Below are 22500 nucleotides of genomic sequence, written 5' to 3'. Positions count from 1 at the left end.
GCAGTGGAAGTGTATTGTAATCCCGTCTCCAGGTGAGGAAGTTCCCCGGGCTTGGATGGCGGGCGGAGGCGCGGGCTGAGGGCGTTCGCGCGCCCGCGTGCAACAGATCTGGCGCCGATCTAGACGTCGACATTAGCCCGCTCTCTCCTCGTCATCTTCTTCCTTATTTCCATATAGTTCCTTTGCCGTGTTCATCGTCTTACTGCCATGTATATACGGACACACACAGACAGACACGCACACGTACGCACAGACATTTTTATGCAATATATATAACCATAATTGGATTAAGTAGCTGTTACTTTTTTGTTGTTGATTTCGTAGCAGTTACTCTGCTGGATTACCCTGCAGCGGCCTAAGTAGATGACGCTTCCAAATAGCATTTGAAACACACACGAGACCTCGCCGGACGCGCATGCCGCCGGCTGCCTTGGGTCAGGCGCTAAATACGCGTTTCGCGCCTTTTGAAGCAGCCAAAAATAGCCCCGCGCGATGCGCGTCCTGAAGCCGAGCGCTAAGCACCGGCTGCGCGGGATCGACGGCCTCGGTCAACAGTAATGATGAGTTCGCAATCAGTGCTTGCGCGCGGGACTGCTGCCGCAATGCGCAGGTTGTGCTGGGCGTTCTCTTGAACAGCATTTGAAGAAAGGTAAAGCTAGGTAATGATTTATGCATCTAATTCTCTTGAACATTATTAAAAAAGTGAAATCTATCTAATTATTTTTCCATGTAATTGTGGAACTTTCTTGCGTTTTTATTAATTTATTTTTTGTTTTATTTATTATTTTATTATTATTATTATTATTATTATTATTATTATTATTATTATTATGTATATATATATATTTTTTTTTTGGGGGGGGGGCATGAGTATCCCTTTTAAATGGCCGGGTGACGGTGCAAGAAAACGTGTACCCTCCAAAAAGGTAAATGAGGGTATAACTTCTCTGTGTCCTTTCAAAAGATGGATCTGTGACCTCGTGTGGCCTCCCTCTTCATTCCCCGAATAGCCCTCTTGTGACCCGCCAGGAGCCCGACGTAGCCCCAGCGCATTCGAATGCCCCCCACCCCCTCCTCCTCCCCCTCTCCCGACTAGGACTCGACACGTAACGATCGGGCGACGTCGGTCGGAGGGCCAAGGAAGGGGCACGTGGGGAGGGAGACTCGAGTGGCTCTTGTGCTTGAAGGGGGAAGGGAACGGGGTAGGGGGTTGGAGGGTAGGGGGTGGGGAGCGTTGGCGTGGATCGGAGGAGGGGAGTAGGGGGTGGGGGTGGGGGCTGGGTGATCCGGAGGAGGGGGTAGGGGGTGGGGGCGGGGTGATCGGAGGAGGGGTAGGGGGTGGGGGTGGTGGCGTGGTGATTCGAGGAGGGGGGTAGGAGGTAGGGGAAGGGGGGTAACAAGTGTGAGTGCGAGGGTGCGACCACTTCATGAGGGAGAAAGGGCAGGGTGAGAAGGAGAGGGGCGCTTCGAGGGCTACTAAGGCGGGGAGCGACGAAGGGGTCCAATAGGAAGGCGGGGCCGGTAAGGGGCAATAGAAAGAGGAGGAGGAGTGGGGGAGAAAGGAGGAGGAGGAAGAAGAAGGAGAAGAAAAAGGAGGAGCAGGAGAAGGAGAAAAAAAAGAGGGGGATGAAAAAGAAAAATGAGAAATAGAGGAAGAGGAGTAGTAGAAGTAGGAGACAGAAGGAATGAAAGGAGAAGGGGAAGGAGGAGGAGCAGAAAGAATAGGGAGAAAAGGAGGAGGTAAAAGAAGAAAGAAACGGAAAGGAAAGAAAAGGTGAAGAACAGGAAGTTAACGAAAGGAGGAGAAGGAACGGAAAGGAAAGGAGGAAGAGGAGGGGACAAAGAGAAAGGAAAGGAGGAAGAGGAGGGGAGAAAGAGAAAGGAAAGGAGGAAGAGGAAAAGGGGAGGAAGAGGAAGAGGGGAGAAGGAGGGGTGAGGGAGGTAGAAGGGTTGGACGAGGAGGAAGAGTGTGAGGGATGTGAAGAGGGTGCAAAGATGCAGTCAGGAGGGGAAGGGAAGAAAAGAAAGGAGCGTATAATGGACGGATGCGAAACAATGATAATAAGGGAGGACAAATAAAGCAAAGCCATTCTTTCTTCTTCCTTGATGCAAACGTTCGGCGTCATTCTAAGGCTACTTCCTGTTTTGCATTTGGAAACCGTACTTTTTATTCCTTTTATGGACGGTTCACCATAGAGGTATCGGGTTTCGTGTTTTTACTTTCTCTCGAAACCAAAGACGCGGACGCTGATGTCTCCCTTCTTACCTCCCTCTTATTCCTCCCCTTCCCCCCCTTCCCCTTTCCCTTCCCTTCCCTCTTCACGCTCCCTCCCTCCCCTCTTCGATCTAACAGCTGCTAGACCCGTAAACCTTTTAATGACTCTCTAGTGTTTAATTGGGACCATTTGACAGCAACAAGGGAATGGCGAACAGCTATTTTCAGCCTTTTTTGGGCCGCGCAACAATGGCCAGATTACCATTTCAGCAAACAGCCTCTTCTGGGATCAAGTGGCGCGCGGCATTGCACTTCGGCCGCGCTTTCGACGTGCAGGGACGGGCGAGCTGTCGACGGCGTGCATGTGGAAATCGTGTGCAAAACTTGCAAATCCGCTGACGTATTATAAAACACGGGAGATTTTGTGTGATTCATCGATTAAAAAAGGAAATTAAAATCAAGGTGTTTGTGATGACGATCATGGTAACAGGAAATGAAGATTGCGATGAATTGTGATGAGATGAAGGTCGATTAGAATGGAGAGAAAAGACTAGGTTCAGCGATGGCAATTATAGATTAGAGCAATGCATTCAGTTTAATGACGCCGATGGCCAATAAATATGTAAAACATCATTTTTATTTTGTGCGCGTAAGGCATGGAATATTGTTGCGTTGATTTTACGTTGCAGACGAACAATATTTCGTTGTATAACGAGGTAGCAAGGTTCAAAGGGCGATGGAGTGGCGCTGCCTCGCGTGTCCGCGGCGGCGAGGCGCCCGAGCGCCGTCTGTGAAGCCCTTCAGATGCCTTGTTTTGCTCACACGCTTTCACAAGCTTCATATTTTTGAAATGACGTTCTTCCCTTGCAGGTGTGATGAGGTTGAGGAGCAGGCGCGGGCGGGGAGCAGCGCGGGGGCCGTGTAGGTGCTGAGGCTCGCACCGTCAGGATGGACCACAGCGTGAAGGCCATGACGCCGCACCGGAAGGTGGCCTTCTCCCGGCTCTGCCACCGCCACCGCTTCGAGAATGACGAGCTCGAGAACCTCTACCGCCGCTACACTCTCAAGCTGCAGCAGGCGAGCGTGGCTGCAGCCGCCGCCCTCCTGCTGACGCTGTCGCTCCTGCTGGCGGCTCTGCACGTGACCTACGCCCAGGTCGCGGCGCCCGCGCCCATCACCCTGCTGGCCCTGGCGGTGGTGCTGGCCGCGCTGCTGGTCGTGCTGCACTCGCGCGTCATGAGGCACTCGTACCTGCTGCCCTCCTGCTACCTGCTGCTGGCCCTCGGCGCCATCCTGGTCGCCCTGGCCCTCCCCCTGCCCTCGGGCTGGGGCTGGGTGGGTTGGCAGACCAGCCCGACGGCCGGCCAGGGCGTCTGGCACGCGACCTTCGTGGCGTTCCTCGTCTACGCCCTCACGCCCATCTCCACGCCGCTGGCCCTCACCTACGGCGTCGTGCTGCCGGCCGGCCAGACCGCCCTGGCGGCCACGCTCGCCAACCCCTTCCCGCACATCCACTGGCAACAGGTAGGTCCTTCGGCGGCGGAACAGCTGCGTGGGCAGCTGCTCGCCTGCTCAGACGAGCGTCCCCTTGAACACACACACACACACACACACACACACACACACACACACACACACACACACACACACACACACACACACACACACACACACACACACACACACACACACACACACGCACACACGCACACACACTCGCACTCGCACTCGCACTCGCACACACGCACACACACACACGCACTCGCACTCGCACTCGCACGCACGGATGCACGCACATATTCACACATATTCTTTCTCCTCCACTCCCGTGCTCCCCTCGCCCCCTTTCCCTCCTTTCTCTTTTTGTACAACCCCGAGACCTGAATTAACAGTCGCACCTGTTTTTCCCATTTGTTATATAAAGAGAGCGTGGAAAGGGAAGCAGGAAATGTAATTTTAAGAGGGCGTAAACCAACAAGGGAACGCCAAGAAAGTCATGTTTCCCGCAAGAAGTCTGCAGGAGCCTAAAGGAATGCTGCGAGGCATGGCAGGCGCCGACAAGCACGCCAGGTGTTGATTGATCGCCAAGTCACGCTTTCTTTTCCATTTCTCATATTTTATTTCCGGCGGGGAGGGCTGGAAGCCTTACAAGACAAGCAAGCTAAACTGTGAAGCAAAAGGGGTTGAAAGTGAAGCAGAGGGAGGTGTGGGAAGTAAGAGGGGAAACCTTTTTGCTGCTGTATTTGCTTTGCTTACATGAAAAACCGCCACAATAAGCGCGGAAGGATAGATTGAAGCGTTTCGAATTCGCCGAGACTCCTTTTCGGACGAAGAAAAATAAATGAATGAAACAGCCTCGTCTGAAATGAAACCTTTGCTGGATTCGAAACGTCCTGATTTGTTATTCTGTTTCTGTGGCACAGTTTCTTTTAAATTGTGTAGGCACGTTACTTTTTTTATTACATTAATCTATTATAGAAATTATTACCAATAGTTTAGGCAGGGGGATAGGTTTTGTTGTGGTCAAGGTTTCGCAAATTCCTTGGAGATGGCTGCGAGTCTGGCATCAGGACGTGCTCTCGATTCGCCTTCGCCTCCACCAATGCCGCCGGGGGTCGGCGCCCATGGTCAGTTTAGTTAATTGTCTTTATACATACAAATGAGGTGGCTTAGCTCGGTGGAAGAGCGCTGGCCTTGCAACCTCCTGGGTTCTCCTGGCCGCTCCTCTCGGGCTGAGTGAGTACTAACGGACGGCTGTCAGCATGTTGAGGTCAAAGTCCAGCCGGGAAGGAACTGGCCGCCCTACCGCATCAGCCCTACCGCATCATCCCGCGGTTCAGTCAGCAAGTTTCTCTTCTGACGTGTCCCAACATCCACTCGGATAGGGCACCAACTTTGACTTTGAAACATATTTGCCACAAGTGCTTAATTACCAGAGTCAAATACTCGTACTACCTATCTCACCTGTTTATTTTCATTATTTTCGGAAATATTATAATTTTATATTGCTATTAGTGATGTTAATACCATGATAATTGCAATATCTATAACAAATTTGATAACATCGGAATTGATAGCATTAGCGAAAATACTATTTTCCCGACAAAACACAACTGCGGAAACATTGCGTTTTCTGGGCGGCAGTGGGTTAATGCCGAAGAAATGGAAGTGTGGGAAGAGAACGTGAGTTTAAGGAAGTTGTCGACTTCCGATTGGACAAAATGGGGGCTTTGTTTCCATTTTAAGCAGAGTGGGGAAGTTGCTTGTTTATGTATATTTTTGAGGGACTTGAGTTCCCTTTAGGAGGGGGTGGGTTGACGTCCTCAAGTTCCATCGCAGACGAATGCTATTTCTCAGACATTGTGCCGTGAAGGAAATGCTGAAAAGGGTAACGTTGATTCTGTTCGTTGCAGGAAGTTGCGATCGAAGCATGATAGCAAATGGATAGGGCTATCGTGAGGAAATTGGTTACGGGGATCACGAAATATCGTAAAGGAAAATATGGGTGTTTTTTGGTCTTAAGGAATAAACAGTGTGAGGGTTTGAGGAGAGTGATTCTTTTTGTTTGTAATAAGACTTTCCCCGAATGAAGACGCTAAGCACCATAGTTTGCGTTTTACTATAAGCTTGTGATCGCTATTTAATGGAAAAATAACTGATAAAACAGAAGGAAGCTCTATCCGTCTCTTCTTGATCGAAAGCCAATATTTATCTTGGGACAAACAGCCCGAGAAAGAATGTCGATGAACCGTGTTTCTTATCTGATCGAGGTCGCGGTGAAATGCCGCCTCGTAATGTGGGAAAGGGTTGAGCGAAACCTGAGTTGTGATGTAAAAATAGCTCATGATTGTTTTCCCTTGACGTTCCCCCGCCGACGCCCTTTGCGGTGGGACAGGGATCGCCCGGAGGAGAGAGGAGCCCTTCCGTCTGTGAGCATCTCCGAATTCTCTTTCGAAATCGGAGGTTCTGTCTTTGCCAACTTTTGCTCATTGGTTTCTCTGCCTGCTGGATTGCGCGAAAAATTACTTGTGGATTGCGATGGCATTGCAAGGGAGGGTTGAATGGTTCAGTGACAGATTAGACTCTTAAGATATGCCACCAGTGCAGAATGGTTCCGTCAGCATAGGGTGGCATTATCTTGGAGAAGGGTGATGAACTTACTCGTATGCATTTCGAGGTTTGTCCTTTTCGAATACTTTCTAGTCTGTAGTAATGGCGGCCTTCTCCGCACGTGAACGTCCTTTCGACAGTCGCGGCTCCGTTCAGCAGCGGCACAGGTGAGCTGCTCGGTTGCTGTTCCACTGAGCTTTCGCCCCATCTCCGCATCCGGAGAACCGCTCAAAGGAATCCCTTAACCCCGACAAAATGGACGTTCATTCCCCTCCTCTCTCTTGCCTCATTTTTCCCCATTTGGCGACCGTCCATGGTGTTCATCCGACGTTCACTGCGGTGGAAAAGCGGGCCGTAGGCCTGGCAAGAGCGGGATTTGTTCGTCGCGAGCTGAAATGCCGGAAGAATGTCTTGATTGGGTTGTAGGCCTACTCTGGCGTGGCGCCGTTGCTCCCGTTGCAGTCATCGTCCTGGTTTGATCTTAGTGCACAAATATACCTACACATGCACACATACACGCACACCTACACACACAAATACATACACGCATACTTACACAAATACACACGCACACGCACGGTATGTTTGTATGTAAATAGTCTGTTCGCACAAAGAGCCTTCACTATCCCACGGATAACGAGGCTTCAGATAATGAGCGACGTCTTTACAAAATGCGGGAAAAAGGGAAAAATGTCTAGTTTCTGTTACCCTTTTGGTGATGCAAAAAAAAAAAAAAAAAAAAAAACAAACTCGTAATGGAGGAGAATAGAACCCCTTTTCTTGCTTCTCCTTCTGCCATTCGACCCAACATTTTAGGTTGCTTCTTCGAATACAAAAACTCCTGCATTTTGCTTGCCAACAAAACGTAAGCTTTGAAGCGGGATCTTCCTCCTTGTCAGGTCTCTCCCCCTCCCTCCCTCCCCCCCTTTGTCTCCTTCCTCCTCCCTCTCCCTTGCTGCACCCTTTTCTGTTTCTCCGTCCTCTCTTTGCCTTTCCTTCCTTCCTCCTTTCCTTTCTGCCAATCCCTTTTCTCCATTCTCCTTACTCCCCTTCCCTACTCTCTCTCTCCTTTTTTCATCCTTACATTCTCTTTCCTTTTCCATCTCTACCTTCTCTCCTTATCTCTCCCTCCCATTCTTCTCCCCTCCCTACCGGTCATTTCTCCTGCCTGCCTCCTCCCCTTCCTTCAATGCTCTTCTCTCCCTCCCTTCTCTTCTATCTTTCTCTTCTCTCCACTTTATCCCTCCCCCTATCTATTCTCTTTCCCCTCTCTCATCCCCATTCGTTTCCTTCCTTTCGCATTTCCATGTCTCCTTCACCTCATTTCTTATATTATTCAGCTCCTTTTCCTCGTCATTTTACCCCACTTTAAGCTTTCTCTCATCCTCTCGTCACATTTCCCCCAATCTAAACCTCACTTCCCCCTTACTTTCACATTTCCCTTCAGTCATTGCTTCCCTCATTTCCCCTCAGTTTCTACTCACCTTGACCTGGCATGAACATTTCCCCTCGGCTAAGACCCGCTTTATTTATCCTCCCAATTTTGCCTCGCTTCCCCCTCACCTCCACCGCATCTTCGATATACACTGGGATGGTTTTGCGTCGCACCGTCGAGCCCGGAATGCAGTGCTTCATGTAGATTCATGCATCATGCATTGCACATATACTTATTGCACGCGATTTTTTTTCTCTCCCGATATCGCTCGGGCGATTGCACGCGAGGAGGAGGTTTGGCGCAGAATAGGATTCGGTTCAGGCATGAGCGAGCGCGCGGCCTGCTGTAACATTTTCTCGGAAATGTCCAGATGGCCGGGATACTATTTTTTATGGCGCCGCTCCGCCCCGCTGTGGCGCTGAACTTCCGTGGATTTAGAGAGGGATATTTGGGCGATGGGAATTATGGCTGGGTAATGTTCGTGTGTGTGTCTGTGTGCGCGTCTTTCCGTGAGTGTCTTCGGAAAAGATGTCGACTTATGCGTGAAAGATTTAGGGCCAAGACATTCCGTTGTCTAAATGCGTCAACATTACCGACATGCGCATAGCGATGACTTTAATTTGAGAAGGAGAGAGAGAGCGAGAGGGAGAGAGAGAGAGAGAGAGAGAGAGAGCTCCCACGATCCTCTGTGTGTGTGTGTGTGTGTGTGTGTGTGTGTGTGTGTGTGTGTGTGTGTGTGTGTGTGTGTGTGTGTGTGTGTGTGTGTGTGTGTCAGTGGCCTTTGCAAAATTTGAAAAATATAACATTTTCAAAATTACATTTTTTACGCTAACAAAAAGGGTTACATAAGCACGAACACCTCACGTGACTTAAAGGAAAACGGGTTATATCCCCTCCCCCTCCCCCTCCCTGACCTCTCTCTCTCTCTCTCTCTCTCTCTCTCTCTCTCTCTCTCTCTCTCTCTCTCTCTCTCTCTCTCTCTCTCTCTCTCTCTCTCTCTCTCTCTCACTCTCTTCTCTCTCACTCTCCTTCTCCCTCCCTCCCTCTCCTTCTCCCTCCCCTCCCTCCCCCTCCCTCGTTCCATTTTCACTTCCCTTCATCTCCCCCTCTCCCTCCCCTCCCCCTTCCCCTCCCTTCCTTCCCTCCCTAACCCTTCCCTCCCTAACCCTTCCCTCTTTCCATAGTGCAGATTTTTCCCTCTTACCTTTACTCTTACTGTGCGTTTAAGTGTATACCTGTGTACGTGTGTGGGGTTTTATTATTAGCATTATCAGTGTTGTTATTTTATGATCATCGTTATTATGATTTTTATCATAATAGCCATGATGATGATAATGATAATGACAATAGTAATGATGATGATAATGACAGTGGTAATGATGATAGCAATCATAATAGCGATGATCACAAAATAACAACACTGATAATGCTAATAATAAAGCCTTACACACGTACACAGGTATACACCCAAACGCACAGTACTCATATGCACAATACAGCACATACGTAACACGTACTCACACACGGACATACACACGCACAAAGAATAAAGCCAACACAAATACACTCCGTTTCTTTCTCTCTTCTTTATTCCTTGTGCATTCATTTGCTCATACACGGTTTACATTCAACTCCGCAAACATAAACACAAGGGAGCATTGCCAACGTGCGCTGCCAGTGTTACCAATGTTTATGTCTTTGGCATCGATGATAATATTTACGTTAGTGGTATTGGAAGAATTCGCTTGCTCGGGATAGTGACAGTCTCTCCCTTGCTATCTGTCTCACTTTCATCTCCTACCCTTTCTCTTCCTTCTCTCTCTCTCTCTCTCTCTCTCTCTCTCTCTCTCTCTCTCTCTCTCTCTCTCTCTCTCTCTCTCTCTCTCTCTCTCATCTGCTCTCTCTCTCTCTCTCTCTCTCTCTCTCTCTCTCTCTCTCTCTCTCTCTCTCTCCCTCTCCCTCTCCCTCCCTCTCCTCTCCTCTCTTCTCTCCCTTCCTCTCTCTCTCTCTCTCTCTTTCTCTCTCTCTCTCTCTCTCTCTCTCTCTCTCCCTCTCTCTCTCTCTCTCTCTCTCTCGCCCATCCCTTCGTCTCCTTCGCCCTCGGAGCGTGTGCTGCGCGGAGGAGCCCTGGCGGCGCCTCGGGCAGGCCGAGCGGAGGACGGAGAGGGCGGGAGGAAGGGGAAGCGAGGGCGTATCGGACATGTCGAGAGGGCGGCCTCGAAGTCACGTGCTGAGGAAGGATTAAGAGAGGAAAAAGAAAAAAATAATGAAGGGCATTTGAGAGAGGTTGGTCGGGGAGAGGGGGGAGAGAAAAGGGGGCCAGAGGAGGAGAGAGGGAGGGAGGATTAAGGGTGGAGGGGAGGGGGAGAAAAGGTAGCGTGGGCGAGCGAACAGGGCGAGGGACGTGATTAAAACCTGGCACGTGACTCGCCTGTGATAGCCGCTAATGTGGATGGAGTAGGACCTCGGGGTTGTGTCGGCTGAGCCTCGATGGAGAGGGTGGGGAGGGGGGGAGTAGGCACTTCGGAAGCCTGCCAGCAGAGGGGAGCCGATAAGAGGGAGGTTGATTTAGAAGAGCTGGAGAGAGAGAGAGAGAGAGAGAGAGAGAGAGAGAGAGAGAGAGAGAGAGAGAGAGAGAGAGAGAGAGAGAGAGAGAGAGAGAGAGAGAGAGAGCGAGAACGAGAGAGAGAGTAGACTTAAAGAAAGTGAGTGAGAGAGAGAGAGAGAAGGGGAATGGGAGGGGGGCAAACTGACTTGCCAAGTGGGTATGTTGGAGCAATCGTATGAAAAAAGTTGAGCATTCGCATATCCTGTTTATCGAACTTGACTTTTATCCGAAGAGAATGACGAAAAGAGACCAAAGGAAGAGGAGAAAGAATGAGAGAAGGGAAAAAAGGGGAAGGAGTTTTGGTCCATCGAGGAGCTGTTGCTACCTGGCGTTCCAACTGCGCCTTGTACTTTTGTTGTATTAATTTGTTTATTAAAAGACACCTGTGTGAGCATGAGTTTAGGACACGCCTGATGAGGCATTTCACTGCTGTCCGTTATTTTGAGTTTAAATGCCTGTAAACCCTTATCGGCGAACAAGTTGCAGAAGAATGAGAATGAGAAAAAGTGGGAATAAAGAGAGCGAAGACGCATTACAAGAAGGGAGAGACCGAAAGACAGCTCGAAGGGCGAATAACGCAGACTCGGGCCCGGCGGCGTGCGGCAACCCCTCTGTCCCCCGCCTAGTTTTCCCGCCCGGCGATACGCGGGGGAGCTGGTCGTTGATTCATGCCGGCCTTTATGGGAGGCAAAGATTATCCACGAGATTTTGTCTTTGGTGTGGGAACCCCGAGATGGTAGCGAAGGTGCTAATCTGGGAGCAATTGGAGGGGGAGGAGGGGAAGACGCCGGGGGAGGGGGAGGGGGTTCGAGGGAAGGGATTGTGGACGGGGTGAGGAGGAAGAAGCCATAGAAAAGAGGAGGAGGAGGAGGAGGAATAGGAATAGGGGTGACAAGTGCAGCTGCCTTTGGACACGTGGAGTACGTGGGCTACAGAAGAGTAGAGGGAGGAGAGGGGGGGGGGGAGGGTCGGTTCAAGTATAGAAGTTAAAGATGACGAGCGTTTGATATGCCTGTGTGACGTAAACCTAAAGCTGTGTGACGCAGGAGCGGGTGGCCGTGTGTTTGGGGAAGGCGGGCGAAGTGGGCGGGAGGGGAGGAGGAGGAGGAGGAAGGGTGGGAAGGAAGGGGGAGGAGGAGGAGGAGGAAGAAGAAGGGGAGGATGAGGAACGGGAGGGTGAGGAGGAAGGGGAGGAGAAGGAGGAGGAGGAGAGGTAAAGGAGAGGGAGGAGGAGGAGGAGGAGAAAGGGAGGTGAGGAAGGAGAGGAAGGAGGAGGAGGAGGAGGAATTCTGTTGGGAGGCGAGGGAGGGAAAGGTTGGTCAGTGAGCTGAGCGCATGAGACAAAGCGATGCGGAGAGACGGTAAAAATGCAAAAAATACCAAATAGCTAAATAGTCAAAGAAACAAGAGATCAGAAGAAATTAAGAATAGGCGGAGAGAGAAAAAAAAAGAAAACGAGTATGATTCAGGGGAAAAACCGCCTCGGTGCAAATACCTCGCAAAGTCCTGAGGATAATAAGAACAATCCGAGTGCGTGGGCGACGTGAGTGCGAGGGGGGGGGGCGCACTTATGCCCTCAGGGCGTGAGGGGGGGGGGGTGAAGGACGGCAGACGCGTTGGTAATGGTCCTGGGGGAGAGAGAGAATACCAGGGAATAGGGGATTTGTGGAAACAGGAAGGAACAGATGGAGTTAAAAAGGAGGAGGATTGGAAACGAAGGGAGAACCGTATTTCGTTTTTTTCCCAAGGGATATTTATCACACAGATTAGCAACGATTAGCAACAATGGGGGACTTGAAGCATGGGAGATTTTACAAGCATAGCACGAAATAGGAGAGGTGTGAGGTAAGGTGTGTGGAGTGTCGACGAGACGAGGGTGTGGTGGGTGAGGGGGGAGGGGGAGGGGGAGGGTTAGGGAGGGGGGAAAGGGGGTCAGAGAACCATTACGCTGATGGGGTTTTACATCCTTTTGTTTTCGGGAACGTCTCGGGTGGGGCGACTCCGGAGAGGAATTGACGACGGCGATTTAAAGCCAGGAGTTACAGGGGAATGGGATGGCCGAGAGAGGAAGGCGAGAGGAAGAGAGAGAGAGAGAGAGACTGACTCTCGGGAAGAGAGGCGGAAGGGAAAGAAAGAGGGACGTGGAATACTCTTGGTATGGAGGATAAGAGATACAAGAACTGAAAAGAAATGATAAACAAAGAAAAGGAAGTATTTTTGGGCTTATTGTATAAAGTAGCAAGATAATTCTTTTCAAGTACGAGGCAGTTTTAAACTGTGCAATATTTGCACATCTCTTACAGTGTACTCTAATCTCGAGGCACCATGTTGCAGAAATGATCATTGTACATTTACGCAAAGGAAGTGAATATTGGTGTAATAATTTTTAACGGCCACGTTATTATGAAAGGCTGAGTAACACCTGCAAAATGCTGTATAACCAGTAAATTTGCAACTAAATTGAGGTTTTAATCACCCCGCGTAGCTTAGCAGTAGAATGGACATACGAGATAAACGCGGTCTATTAGCAACAAGAAGCGAAAGAGGTTTTGTAGTGAAACGTGGCTGGCCCCGCCCGTAGAGTTTTGTGGGGCGGAATGACGCTCTCCGGTGGCCCTTATCTCAAGGTGACCTGCTTTTCAGCGCTCAGAGTTGAACAGGCGGAGGCAGAGGGCAGCTGGTGACTTGTTACTCCGGCAGAATAATGCGGGGGCGATGCACGAGGGACCGAGAATACTGATGTTGACCCATTCAGGGGATGGCTCGCGGCGTTAGAGTGAATCGACCGAACCCTGAGTGATCGCCAGAGGAAGATGGCGGAGGGCGATCTTGAGGGATTTTAAGGGTTTAGAGGAATATTAATTGGTCCTAAGAATGAGTAGTTTAATCTGGCTTGATTACGACCGGGGGAAGCACTGCGAGAGAGGAGAGAAGGGAATGCGATAAAAAAGAGACGTAGGTACACTTACAGAGAGAGAGAGAGAGAGAGAGAGAGAGAGAGAGAGAGAGAGAGAGAGAGAGAGAGAGAGAGAGAGAGAGAGAGAGAGAGAGAGAGAGAGAGAGAGAGAGAGAGAGAGAGAGAGAGGGAGGGAGGGAGGGAGAGAGAGAGAGAGATGTGTACATATGCACTACCGAGTGAAAGTGATGATCCAGTAAGCTGTCCAGTGCTTATTCGCCGACGGGGAGGAAGGGATGTTGACGTAGCCCGACAGGTCGGGAAGCAGAATGAAAGAGAGAGAGAATGACTGAAGAAGCAAGTTTTGCCCGCAGGTTTAGAAACTGTTGGTGCGCGTTTCTTTTTATGTTTCACTATTATTCATATTAATGATGTACGACAGCATGAAAAGGTTCTGGAAGCAAAAGATAACGAATCTCGTAAGTGTTTGTGTGCGGGAGTGCACGCGCGCGCTTCTGGATCATGCTCTAGGCGAAAGCTCTAGGTTCTTTGTCGGCGCGGATGCCCAGGGGACCCTCCTCCATTCTCTGCCCCCCCTCACCTCTCGCCGGCGCCCCTGCCGCCCCTCCTCTTCGCCTCACGGCAGCGCCCCTCTCTCCCTCACCCCCTCGCCTCCCTCCTCCTTCATCTCTAAGTAGTGCTCCCATCTCCCTCCTTCTTCACCACACGGCCCCACCTCCTCCTCCCCCCCTCACTTCACAGTGCCTCCATCTCAGCCTCCTTTTTTTACCTCGCGGCAACGACCCCGCCCCCTCCCCCTTTACATCACGCCCACCGCCTCCCCCTTCTCCCTCCCCTTTCAACCCAGCAGCAGCGCCTCCCCCCCCCCACCCGCCACTCCCCAAAAAGCTTCCGATCGCATTACGGCCGCGGTGCCGGAGGATGTTAATATTCTCGCTTTCTGTTTTATCCGAACATTTTTTCTCATCGGGAGTTCCTCTTCCTGGCGGGAGATCTTTTGTCCTTCGGAGCGGCTTTTATGCGTCACGTCATCAGAGGGCAATACCCTCCCCGTGCCAGGAAGGGGAGGTTCTGGGTTCTTTGGCATCTCTCTCTCTCTCTCTCTCTCTCTCTCTCTCTCTCTCTCTCTCTCTCTCTCTCTCTCTCTCTCTCTCTCTCTCTCTCTCTCTCTCTCTCTCTCTCTCTCTCTCTCTCTCTCTCTCTCTCTCTCTCTCTCTCTCTCTCTCTCTCTCTCTCTCTCTCTCTCTCTCTCTCTCTCTTTCTCTCTCTCTCTCTCTCTCTCTCTCTCTCTCTCTCTCTCTCTCTCTCTCTCTCTCTCTCTCTCTCTCTCTCTCTCTCTCTCTCTCTCTCTCTCTCTCTCTCTCTCTCTCTCTCTCTCTCTCTCTCTGTCTGTCTGTCTTTGTCTCTCTCTCTCTCTTGTGTGTGTGTTTATTGAGTGTAACTGGCGGACCTTCTTTCTTTATTTATACCTATTTCGTCTTTCTACATCATGTAATGTGATACCTCGACGTACCTATTGACCAGTGTAGAACAGAACTAGATTTCGGATACGTATCTTCTGTGTGATTAGGATGGTTATGAAAATTATTATTAATATTATTATCATCACCCATCATCATTATTACCATCATCATCACCATTACCACCACCATCATCACCATTACCACCATCATCATCACCATTACCACCACCACCACCACCACCATCATTACCACCACCACTATCATCTTCATCATTACCATCATCACCACATCATCATTATCACCTTCATCACCACCATCATCACCATCACCATCGTCCTCCGGGTATGGAGCAAGGAATAACAGGTAAATGTTTTTATTCCTGACTCACGTCACTCACCAATAGCTCATGATTGATCTCATAGGTGCTAGTGAATCACCATGCTGACTCACGTCGTTGCTCGCATGCGTGCGTGCGGATTGTCATGCCGCAATCTACCCCTTGCTCGTCCATCCTTGTATCTACCCATTTGTGTATGTACTGTACCCGTTTCTTTATTTATCGTTCTATTCGCCCACCCATCCATTTGTTTATTATGTGGCAGTCCATGCACTCATTCGTTCAGGATCCCTGTTAACTGGATACTGATTTTCATCTTCGCGGTTGGAGCCTGAATCTTTGTGTGCGTAAATGTGTTTAACAATTGGTCTGTCGTTTCCAGAATGACAAACGTAATACCCGTTTGAAACTATTTTTGTCTCTTTGTTAACTTTATTCTTTCCTTTTTTTCCTTCTGTTACTGATTAATACACCTCCGCTGCTTATTTTACTGATGTTAATGGGGGGACACGTAGAGGGGGAGGGGTGCGGTAGGGGAAAGGGGGTGTAGGTACCTCTAAATGCAATAGAAGTCAGCTGTTGTTGTTGTTGCGAGTCAGGGAGAATTAGATGCCGTCGCTGATACCACAGAGCACCACTGCCATCTATCACCCCCCCCCTCCCTTGCCCTTGTTTACTCTTCTCCTTGGGGGAGGAGGAGGGGGGCGGAGTCTTTGTCTTTGTTGTCCGCACTTTTCCCTTAACCCCCCCCCCCCTTCTCGACCACTTTTCTCCCCCTCCTCTACTTCCCTGCTGCCCTCTCCCCTCCCTTCCCCTCTTGTCTTTCCCTTCCCTCCTCTCCTTCGTGTCCCCTCCATTCCCCCCGGCCCCCCTCCCCTTCCTCTCTCTTCTCCCCAGCCCTACCTCCCCTCTCCCCAGCCCAACCTCCCCTCTCCCCTCCCGCCCATTCCCCCCCCTCGTGCTATGGAGCGTCGGACCCGGCTGCTGAATGCGCGCTGTTTATTACCGTCGGTTAACCTGGCGCAGACCGACGAGGGCCGTGGCGCTGTCGGGCGAAGGCGATGCATGCGTTCGGAGCGGCGTCGGCTCGTCTCCGGGCAGGGCTGCTGGTCGAGGGAGAGGCACGGCAATGAAATTGGAAGTTGGGTCAGAGGGAGAGATAGTAGGGAGGGAGAGAGAGGGAAGATAAGGAATAAGAAAGGAGAGAAAATATTTAAGAGAGGAGAACGAAAAGGAAATACAGAGCTTGTGGAAGATTCATTCGTATGAGAACCCGCACCTACGACATTTCAACAGAAGCGGTACTTTCCAGCACATTTTCTCCTAGAAATGGCCAGCCCCCCCCCCCCCTTTCGGCCATCTACATGATTCTTGCATTCATTTTCATATACAGGAGATATTTCCTCGTTTCTTGTACGGTGGAGAGGGGGAGGCCGCGCAAAAATCCAAATGTTTTTTTAAGAATTTTTGGTGATGTGTAGCAGATAGGAGGGATGGAGGGAGGAGGGAGGGAAGGAAAGAGGGAAAAAGAGAAGAAGGAAGGAAATGAGAGGAAAAGAGAAGAGGTGTAAAAACATACAGTGCGGCTGAGAGAGGGAGGGAGGGAGAGAATGAGAATGAGGGAGAGAGAGAGAGAGAGAGGAAGGGAGAGAAAGAGAGCGAGAGGGGAGGGAATTGGGTAAGGGAGAAAGAGGCGAGAGTCCCAGGGCGCGGTTCGTCAAGTGCGACTACGCCCATGCCCACATACAAAGAAGGTGGGCGTGGCCAGCGAGTATCTCTTGCCAAAACCCTTAAGCTCCGGAGCGCGGTGGTGGGCGCCCGGGAGGAGGAGTGGGCGGGGGTGGGTGGGGGTGGGCGGGGTGGAGAGGGTGGGCAGGAACCACACCCCAACGTCTAATTTAGATAGCCCCCCCTCCCCTCCCCCCCTCCCCTTGCATCTCCAGCAGAAACAGGAGTCGTGTTGTATTTCGGTCGTTTAAATAAGGCCGCTGTCGTCCGGCGGCGTTTTAGGCGCTAATGGCATGCCGGGTAATTAGCCCCCGATTGGGAAGCCGGCGATTAAGGCAGACCAGGACGCAGCCTTGGGGGAGTTATTTGTATATATATATATATATATATATATATATATATATATATATATATATATATATATATATATATATATATATATACACACACACACACACACACACACACACACACACACACACACATATATATATATATATATATATATATATATATATATATATATACACATATATATGCACATATATATGCACACATATATACACATATATATACATATATATGTGTGTGTGTACGCGTATGTGTACGTTTATTTAAGTAGGTATATGCATGCGTATATAAATTTATATGTATACGCCTTTAACGAACATGGAGTGCGTGCGAGGAATCGGAGAAGCGAGGAGAGAGGAGGCGGAGGTCGGGCGAGGCGTGAAGGGGGCGCCGCCGCAGCGCAAGTGCCCCGTGTGGGCGCGGCATTGCTCGGGCGCTTGCCATGGCTGCTGTGTTCGGACATGTGTTGCTCGCAGTCCCTGAGCGATCTCTTGCATTCCTTGCGGGGGGGGGGGGGGAGGATCGGGAGTGAGAGCATGAGAGAAAGGGTTAAAGGGAAGGGAAGGCTGCTGCGCGCATGGCAAGCGACTTCCTCTCCGAGACAGGAAGGCGATCCTGGAAACTTGGATAATCACTGTTAGCGCTAATGGAATCACTGTCGAGCCTCTTTATCGGTGTCAAGCACTGAAGTTATAGTGTTTACAGTTCGTAATAATTGTCAACAAAACAATAGGATTATTAATGACCTGTAACTATCATCAAGAAAATTTCTAAAGTAATCAAACAGTCGTGCGGAGCAGCCAACAAACTTGGCAAAAGCAAAAAAAAAAAAAAAAAAAGAAAATAAATAAAGTTAGCAGTAAGTTAGTTTAAAAGTTATCAGCTAATCCCTTAGATCGCCAACAAACTCATTATGATGAAACATTCCTCGGGAGGAGGCGAGCAGAACTATAAAAACGGAATTCTAAAAAGGCCTGTAAACACTCGAGACCTAGTAGCAGAACGTGATAAAAAGCCATTGTGAACCCGGGGAAATTAGCCAGCGCAAGTCCTGTAAACCCGGTGAAATTAGCCACCTTAAGTCTCGCCTGATATTATCAACGAGCCGCCCGGAATCGCCGCCGGCCTCGCTAATATTACCTGCAAAACGCCGCTGCCTAATTACTAGCAGACCCGAAGAAATTAGCTGGAAATCCTCGAGGATTACCTGAATCTCGTACCTTGGAGGCCTGAGGCGTGAGCTGGAGGTGGACGGGTAAGGCTAGAAGTGGAGGTCGAGGAGGTGGGGCTGGGGGGCGGACTAGCGTTCGGCGCGGGGGCTAACAGGGCGGGAAAAGGTAGTATATTTGTGGTTCCAAGCTGCTCATGCTCTATGGGATAAACGCTTTCTTCACATGTATTTGTTGGCCGAGACATCCCTCGTGTACTTCGATTCCTAACCCTTGCATTCCTGACAGGTTTCTGCAGTAAAGCAATGAGCAAATGCAAGCCGTATATTTCACTTCTTGTATTTAGCGTCTGACTGCGAAGAGTAGTAGATCGTCGATAATAATCCTCCGAGAAGCAAAAGGCGCAGCAAGCAAGCATTTAAGTACACGTGTACCCAGAGCTGCTCGAGACCCCCCCCCCCTACCACTCGCCGCCTCGCTTCCCCCGGCCAAGTCCCCCGAGGAGAAAAGATTAGGGGGGGGAGGGGGGGCGTAGAAGAGTTAATGTAGACAAGGGCAAAATGTGGTTTCTATTCTTGTTGTTTTCTTTACGGCCTGTGCTGTCTGTGTTTAGTAGTTGTTGGTCGCAAGGTGTCGGTAAGTGGCTATAGTTTAGCCGTGTAAGTGTAGTTCGGGTTACTGGTTGGCAAAACGAATGCGTTTGAACCTGTGGGAGGAACCGGGGGAGAGGAGGGGGAGCGGCAGTCACCGGTGCTTACAGCGAGGGTCTTGGGGCATCCTCGCCTAACTTCGGAGATTGCGATATTCAGTACTTAATCTTATGCTACTTTGGGCGTAACACAGCGAAACCAAATGTTGCACGCACCGGAGACAATATGCTTCCATCAACCATTGCAGACAGCAGGGAAAGGGAAAACTTTTTGAAAGAAACTCGACTTATGCTATTGTGACTGAGAGGGAACGCGCTTCCGTAGCTGCTTCCAACAGCGAGAGCCTGAAAATGCAAGCAAAACGTCAAAGGCACTTTCGAGGATCGGGAAGTTTCACCGGCTTCTCGCGGCTAAAATTATTGGGTCTCGGGGAAAGACTAGGAGGAGGAGGAGAAAAAAAGATAAGTAATAGAAGTAAAAGGAGGAGGAGGAGAAAAAGAATAGTCACAAGAAGGAAAAAAAGAAGGATTAGGAGGAAGGCGAGAAAGGGAAGGAGGAGAAGGGTTGGGGGAGAAAGTGGATGTAGATGTGGAGGAGGAGGAGAAGAGGGGGATGTGGAGGTGGAGGGAAGGGGGAGGAGGAGGATGAAGAAAAATGACAATAATGATAATAATGATAATGATAATAGTAATGATAATTATAGTAAGGATGATAATAATAATGATAATGATGGTAATGCGAAGAAAAAGAATAGAATAAAAGACGGGGAAAGGAAGGCGAAAAAAGACAAAGGAGGGAGGAGGTGAAACGGGAAGGTGAAGACGTGGAAGGAACGGCTTCAGTTGGATTTTATTTGGAAGTAATGAAAATGCCTTCATTAGAAGGACAATTAAAGGTAAGTCGCATCGATTTCTCCGTAGGCGAGAAACAAGGAAAGGAAGAGACGAAATAGTCCTCAGGAGAGCGACATAGAGAAGCAGAGGACGAAAATAAAAGAGAAAGAGGAAAGGGGCAATGATAACTTGTTCAGCTTAAGCCCATTAAATGGGATTTGGGAAGTGGCGTCGGGGTTCAGAGTTAGTTGTCTCAAGGGGCGCTGAAAGATGCTGTTAAGTGGTACAGAGAAGCTGGCAGGGCTTGACAAGGCGTCGACGGAGTGTCAGAGATCTTTGTGGCAGCGCAGGGTATTCTAGCAAAGCTGACAGGGTGGTGGAGGGCGCCGCTTGAGTGGCTTGAAGGGGCTGGCAGAGTGTGCCCGGCAACAGTGGTGTGGGCATGAGGGGCGGAGGGCGCGAGGTATGGCCGCGCGGAAGTCGCTTCTTACGCTGGTTATTGTCACTGTTATTGATACTGATGCTGCTGCTGCTGATGTGGCTGCTCCTGCAGCTCCAGCTACACGTACTAATCTTCGGCTTCATTCTCCCCCTCGCCTTCTCCTCTTCTTACGACTGCTGCAGCTGTTGCTACTACTACTATTGCTATTACTATTGTTATTGCTACTGCTACTACAACAACTACTGCTACCGCTTCAAGCCTTATCCTGATCTCCACTATTATCGGCATTATTCATCCCTGTTCCTCTTTCTTCGCCTTCCCCGCCTCCTTCTTTCCTCGCGCAGTCCCCTCGTCCAGCATACTTTAGAGAGGTCGAAAGTAGACATTAAAGAGGGTTGACAGACAGCGGCGGAGGCAGGGAGGCAGGGGCACAAGGCGAGGCAGGTCCAGCTCGTGCCACAGTGCCACGTGAGGGTGTCAGACTTGCCACATCAGGGTGCCAGCGGGAAAGGCGAGGTAGAAATAGATGTCGATAATCTGGGGTCTATTTTTCGGCGACCAGGAAATAGATATCATCCCAGTGTGTTTGTTCGTATTTCGCCTATTTTCTTTTCTCCTTTTTCCCCCGTCTTTTTTTCTTTGTTTACACATACTTCGCCCCGAGGGGAAGAATTGTTGGCATGGGCCCTTGGCAAAGCGTCCCATTGATTTGGACGGCGCCCGCGGCCCTGGTGCCTCCCTGTCTACCTGGGCCTCTTGAGTAACTGGCGGCCGCTTTGTTACCGGGTCTGCGCGAGGCCAAGGGAGGCCAGTTCTGCATCTGTTTAAGTTCTTTTTTGAAAAAAAGATTCGCGTGTGCTTTGTTTGAGGGTGGGTGTGAGGGAAAGAAAGAAAGAAGGTGAGAGGAAGGGAGCGGAAGGAAGAGAAGAAAGGAGAGAGAGGATGTTGAGGATGACGAGAAAGAAGGAGTAAGAATACCGAGTAAGAAGAAGGGGGTTAGAAGTTCAAGCTTTCCCCCTTCTAAGGAATTGAAAATGAAATGGGAGTCATATATTTTTAAGGAAAAAAGGTAAAAAGTAAAAGAGTACGGGAGTGTGAGATCAGATCTCCCCCCGGCCGCCCCCTCCCCCTCCCCCTCCGTCGTGTCTCATATTCCCCGGGTTCGAGAGGTTGGAGTACTTGCGGCGTGAGCGGAGTGTCGTCATCTCCGTGCTGTTACCGCGCGAATGATCCGACATGAGACTGAATCCGTCCTGGCGTTTCTCTCGCTCTCTCTCGCGCCTTTGCGCCCTACGCACACGCGAGTGCACGCGTACTTAATCTTTCTGTCTTCTCTCTCTTCTCACTGTTTCTTTCTCTTGTCTTCTCTTTCTCTTTCTGATTCTCCCCCACTGCCTCCCTCCCTCCTTCCTCCTCTCCCTCTCTCCCTCCGTCTCCCCTCCCTCTTTCACCCCTTTCCTCTCCCTCCCTCTCAACTCCTACTCTATACATTTTAACTTCATTTCCTTCTCCTTTATATTTGTTCACATCTTTTACCTTTTTCTCTTTCTTTCTTTTCTTTTCGTCCCGCCCTGGCTTCCCTGCCTCCTCCCCTCGCCGTCCGCCGTATCCCTTCTCGCCTCCGCTCTCTCCTCGCGAGGAGTCGAGAGCCTCCACCTGTAATCTTGCTTTACGAGGCGCGGCCGTTGGGGAGGAGGGCTTCATGGTCCATTTTCGGGAGGCGGGTTACAAAAAGGTTTTGGGGACTGTTTTTTGTTGCATGTTTTGTCTTTTTCGTTAGTTTCGGTTGGTTGGTTTTGTGGTGGTCGGTGGTTATTACTCGTGTTGCTTTTTCTCTCTCTTTTTTTTTGTTTGATTTGAAAAAAAGTATGGAGGTTGGCAGTATTTTAAACCTTTTTATTCAGTTACGTTTGTGGCTGCCTGCGTATGTACCCATGGCACTAGTTAAAAGCACGCGAGAGAGATTAAGCGTGCTCGTTCATTTTCAGTTTCATAGTGTGTGTGAAGTGTGGAGCGCAAGAGCCAAGTCAATACATCGTTCGACCTCTTATTAGTTTATTTTTTATTGTCTGCAAATAATTTTGGTTGTTTTAATGAGCTGTGTAATAGGAAAGAGAGCCCCGAGGCGGTATGGGCATTGGGAATCCACTATATTGACCGAATGCAAGATTTAGGAGCTTTTGTTTGTCCTGTGTGCAACATCTCTGTCGCAACTGAAATGTCAGGATATATGTTAACCTTG

The 22500-nt window shown here is 49.9% G+C and overlaps 1 protein-coding gene across 1 annotated transcript in view; it reads left to right on the top strand.

The window, feature by feature from the left end:
• Window positions 1–3076: 3076 nt before the first annotated feature.
• The window catches only part of rut (adenylate cyclase rutabaga), a gene marked incomplete at its 3' end in the record, with an annotated part of 85011 nt that continues 65587 nt past the window's right edge, over window positions 3077–22500 (top strand). The window contains 1 exon segment of the mRNA XM_070143570.1: window positions 3077–3739. Coding sequence (XP_069999671.1) covers window positions 3164–3739 — 576 coding nt within the window.

This window comes from Penaeus vannamei, chromosome 31 (assembly GCF_042767895.1).
Source record: "Penaeus vannamei isolate JL-2024 chromosome 31, ASM4276789v1, whole genome shotgun sequence".
Classification (NCBI taxonomy): Eukaryota; Metazoa; Arthropoda; class Malacostraca; order Decapoda; family Penaeidae; genus Penaeus; species Penaeus vannamei.
Note: the sequence above shows the minus strand (reverse complement) of the source record. Positions and strands in the feature narration are given on the sequence as shown.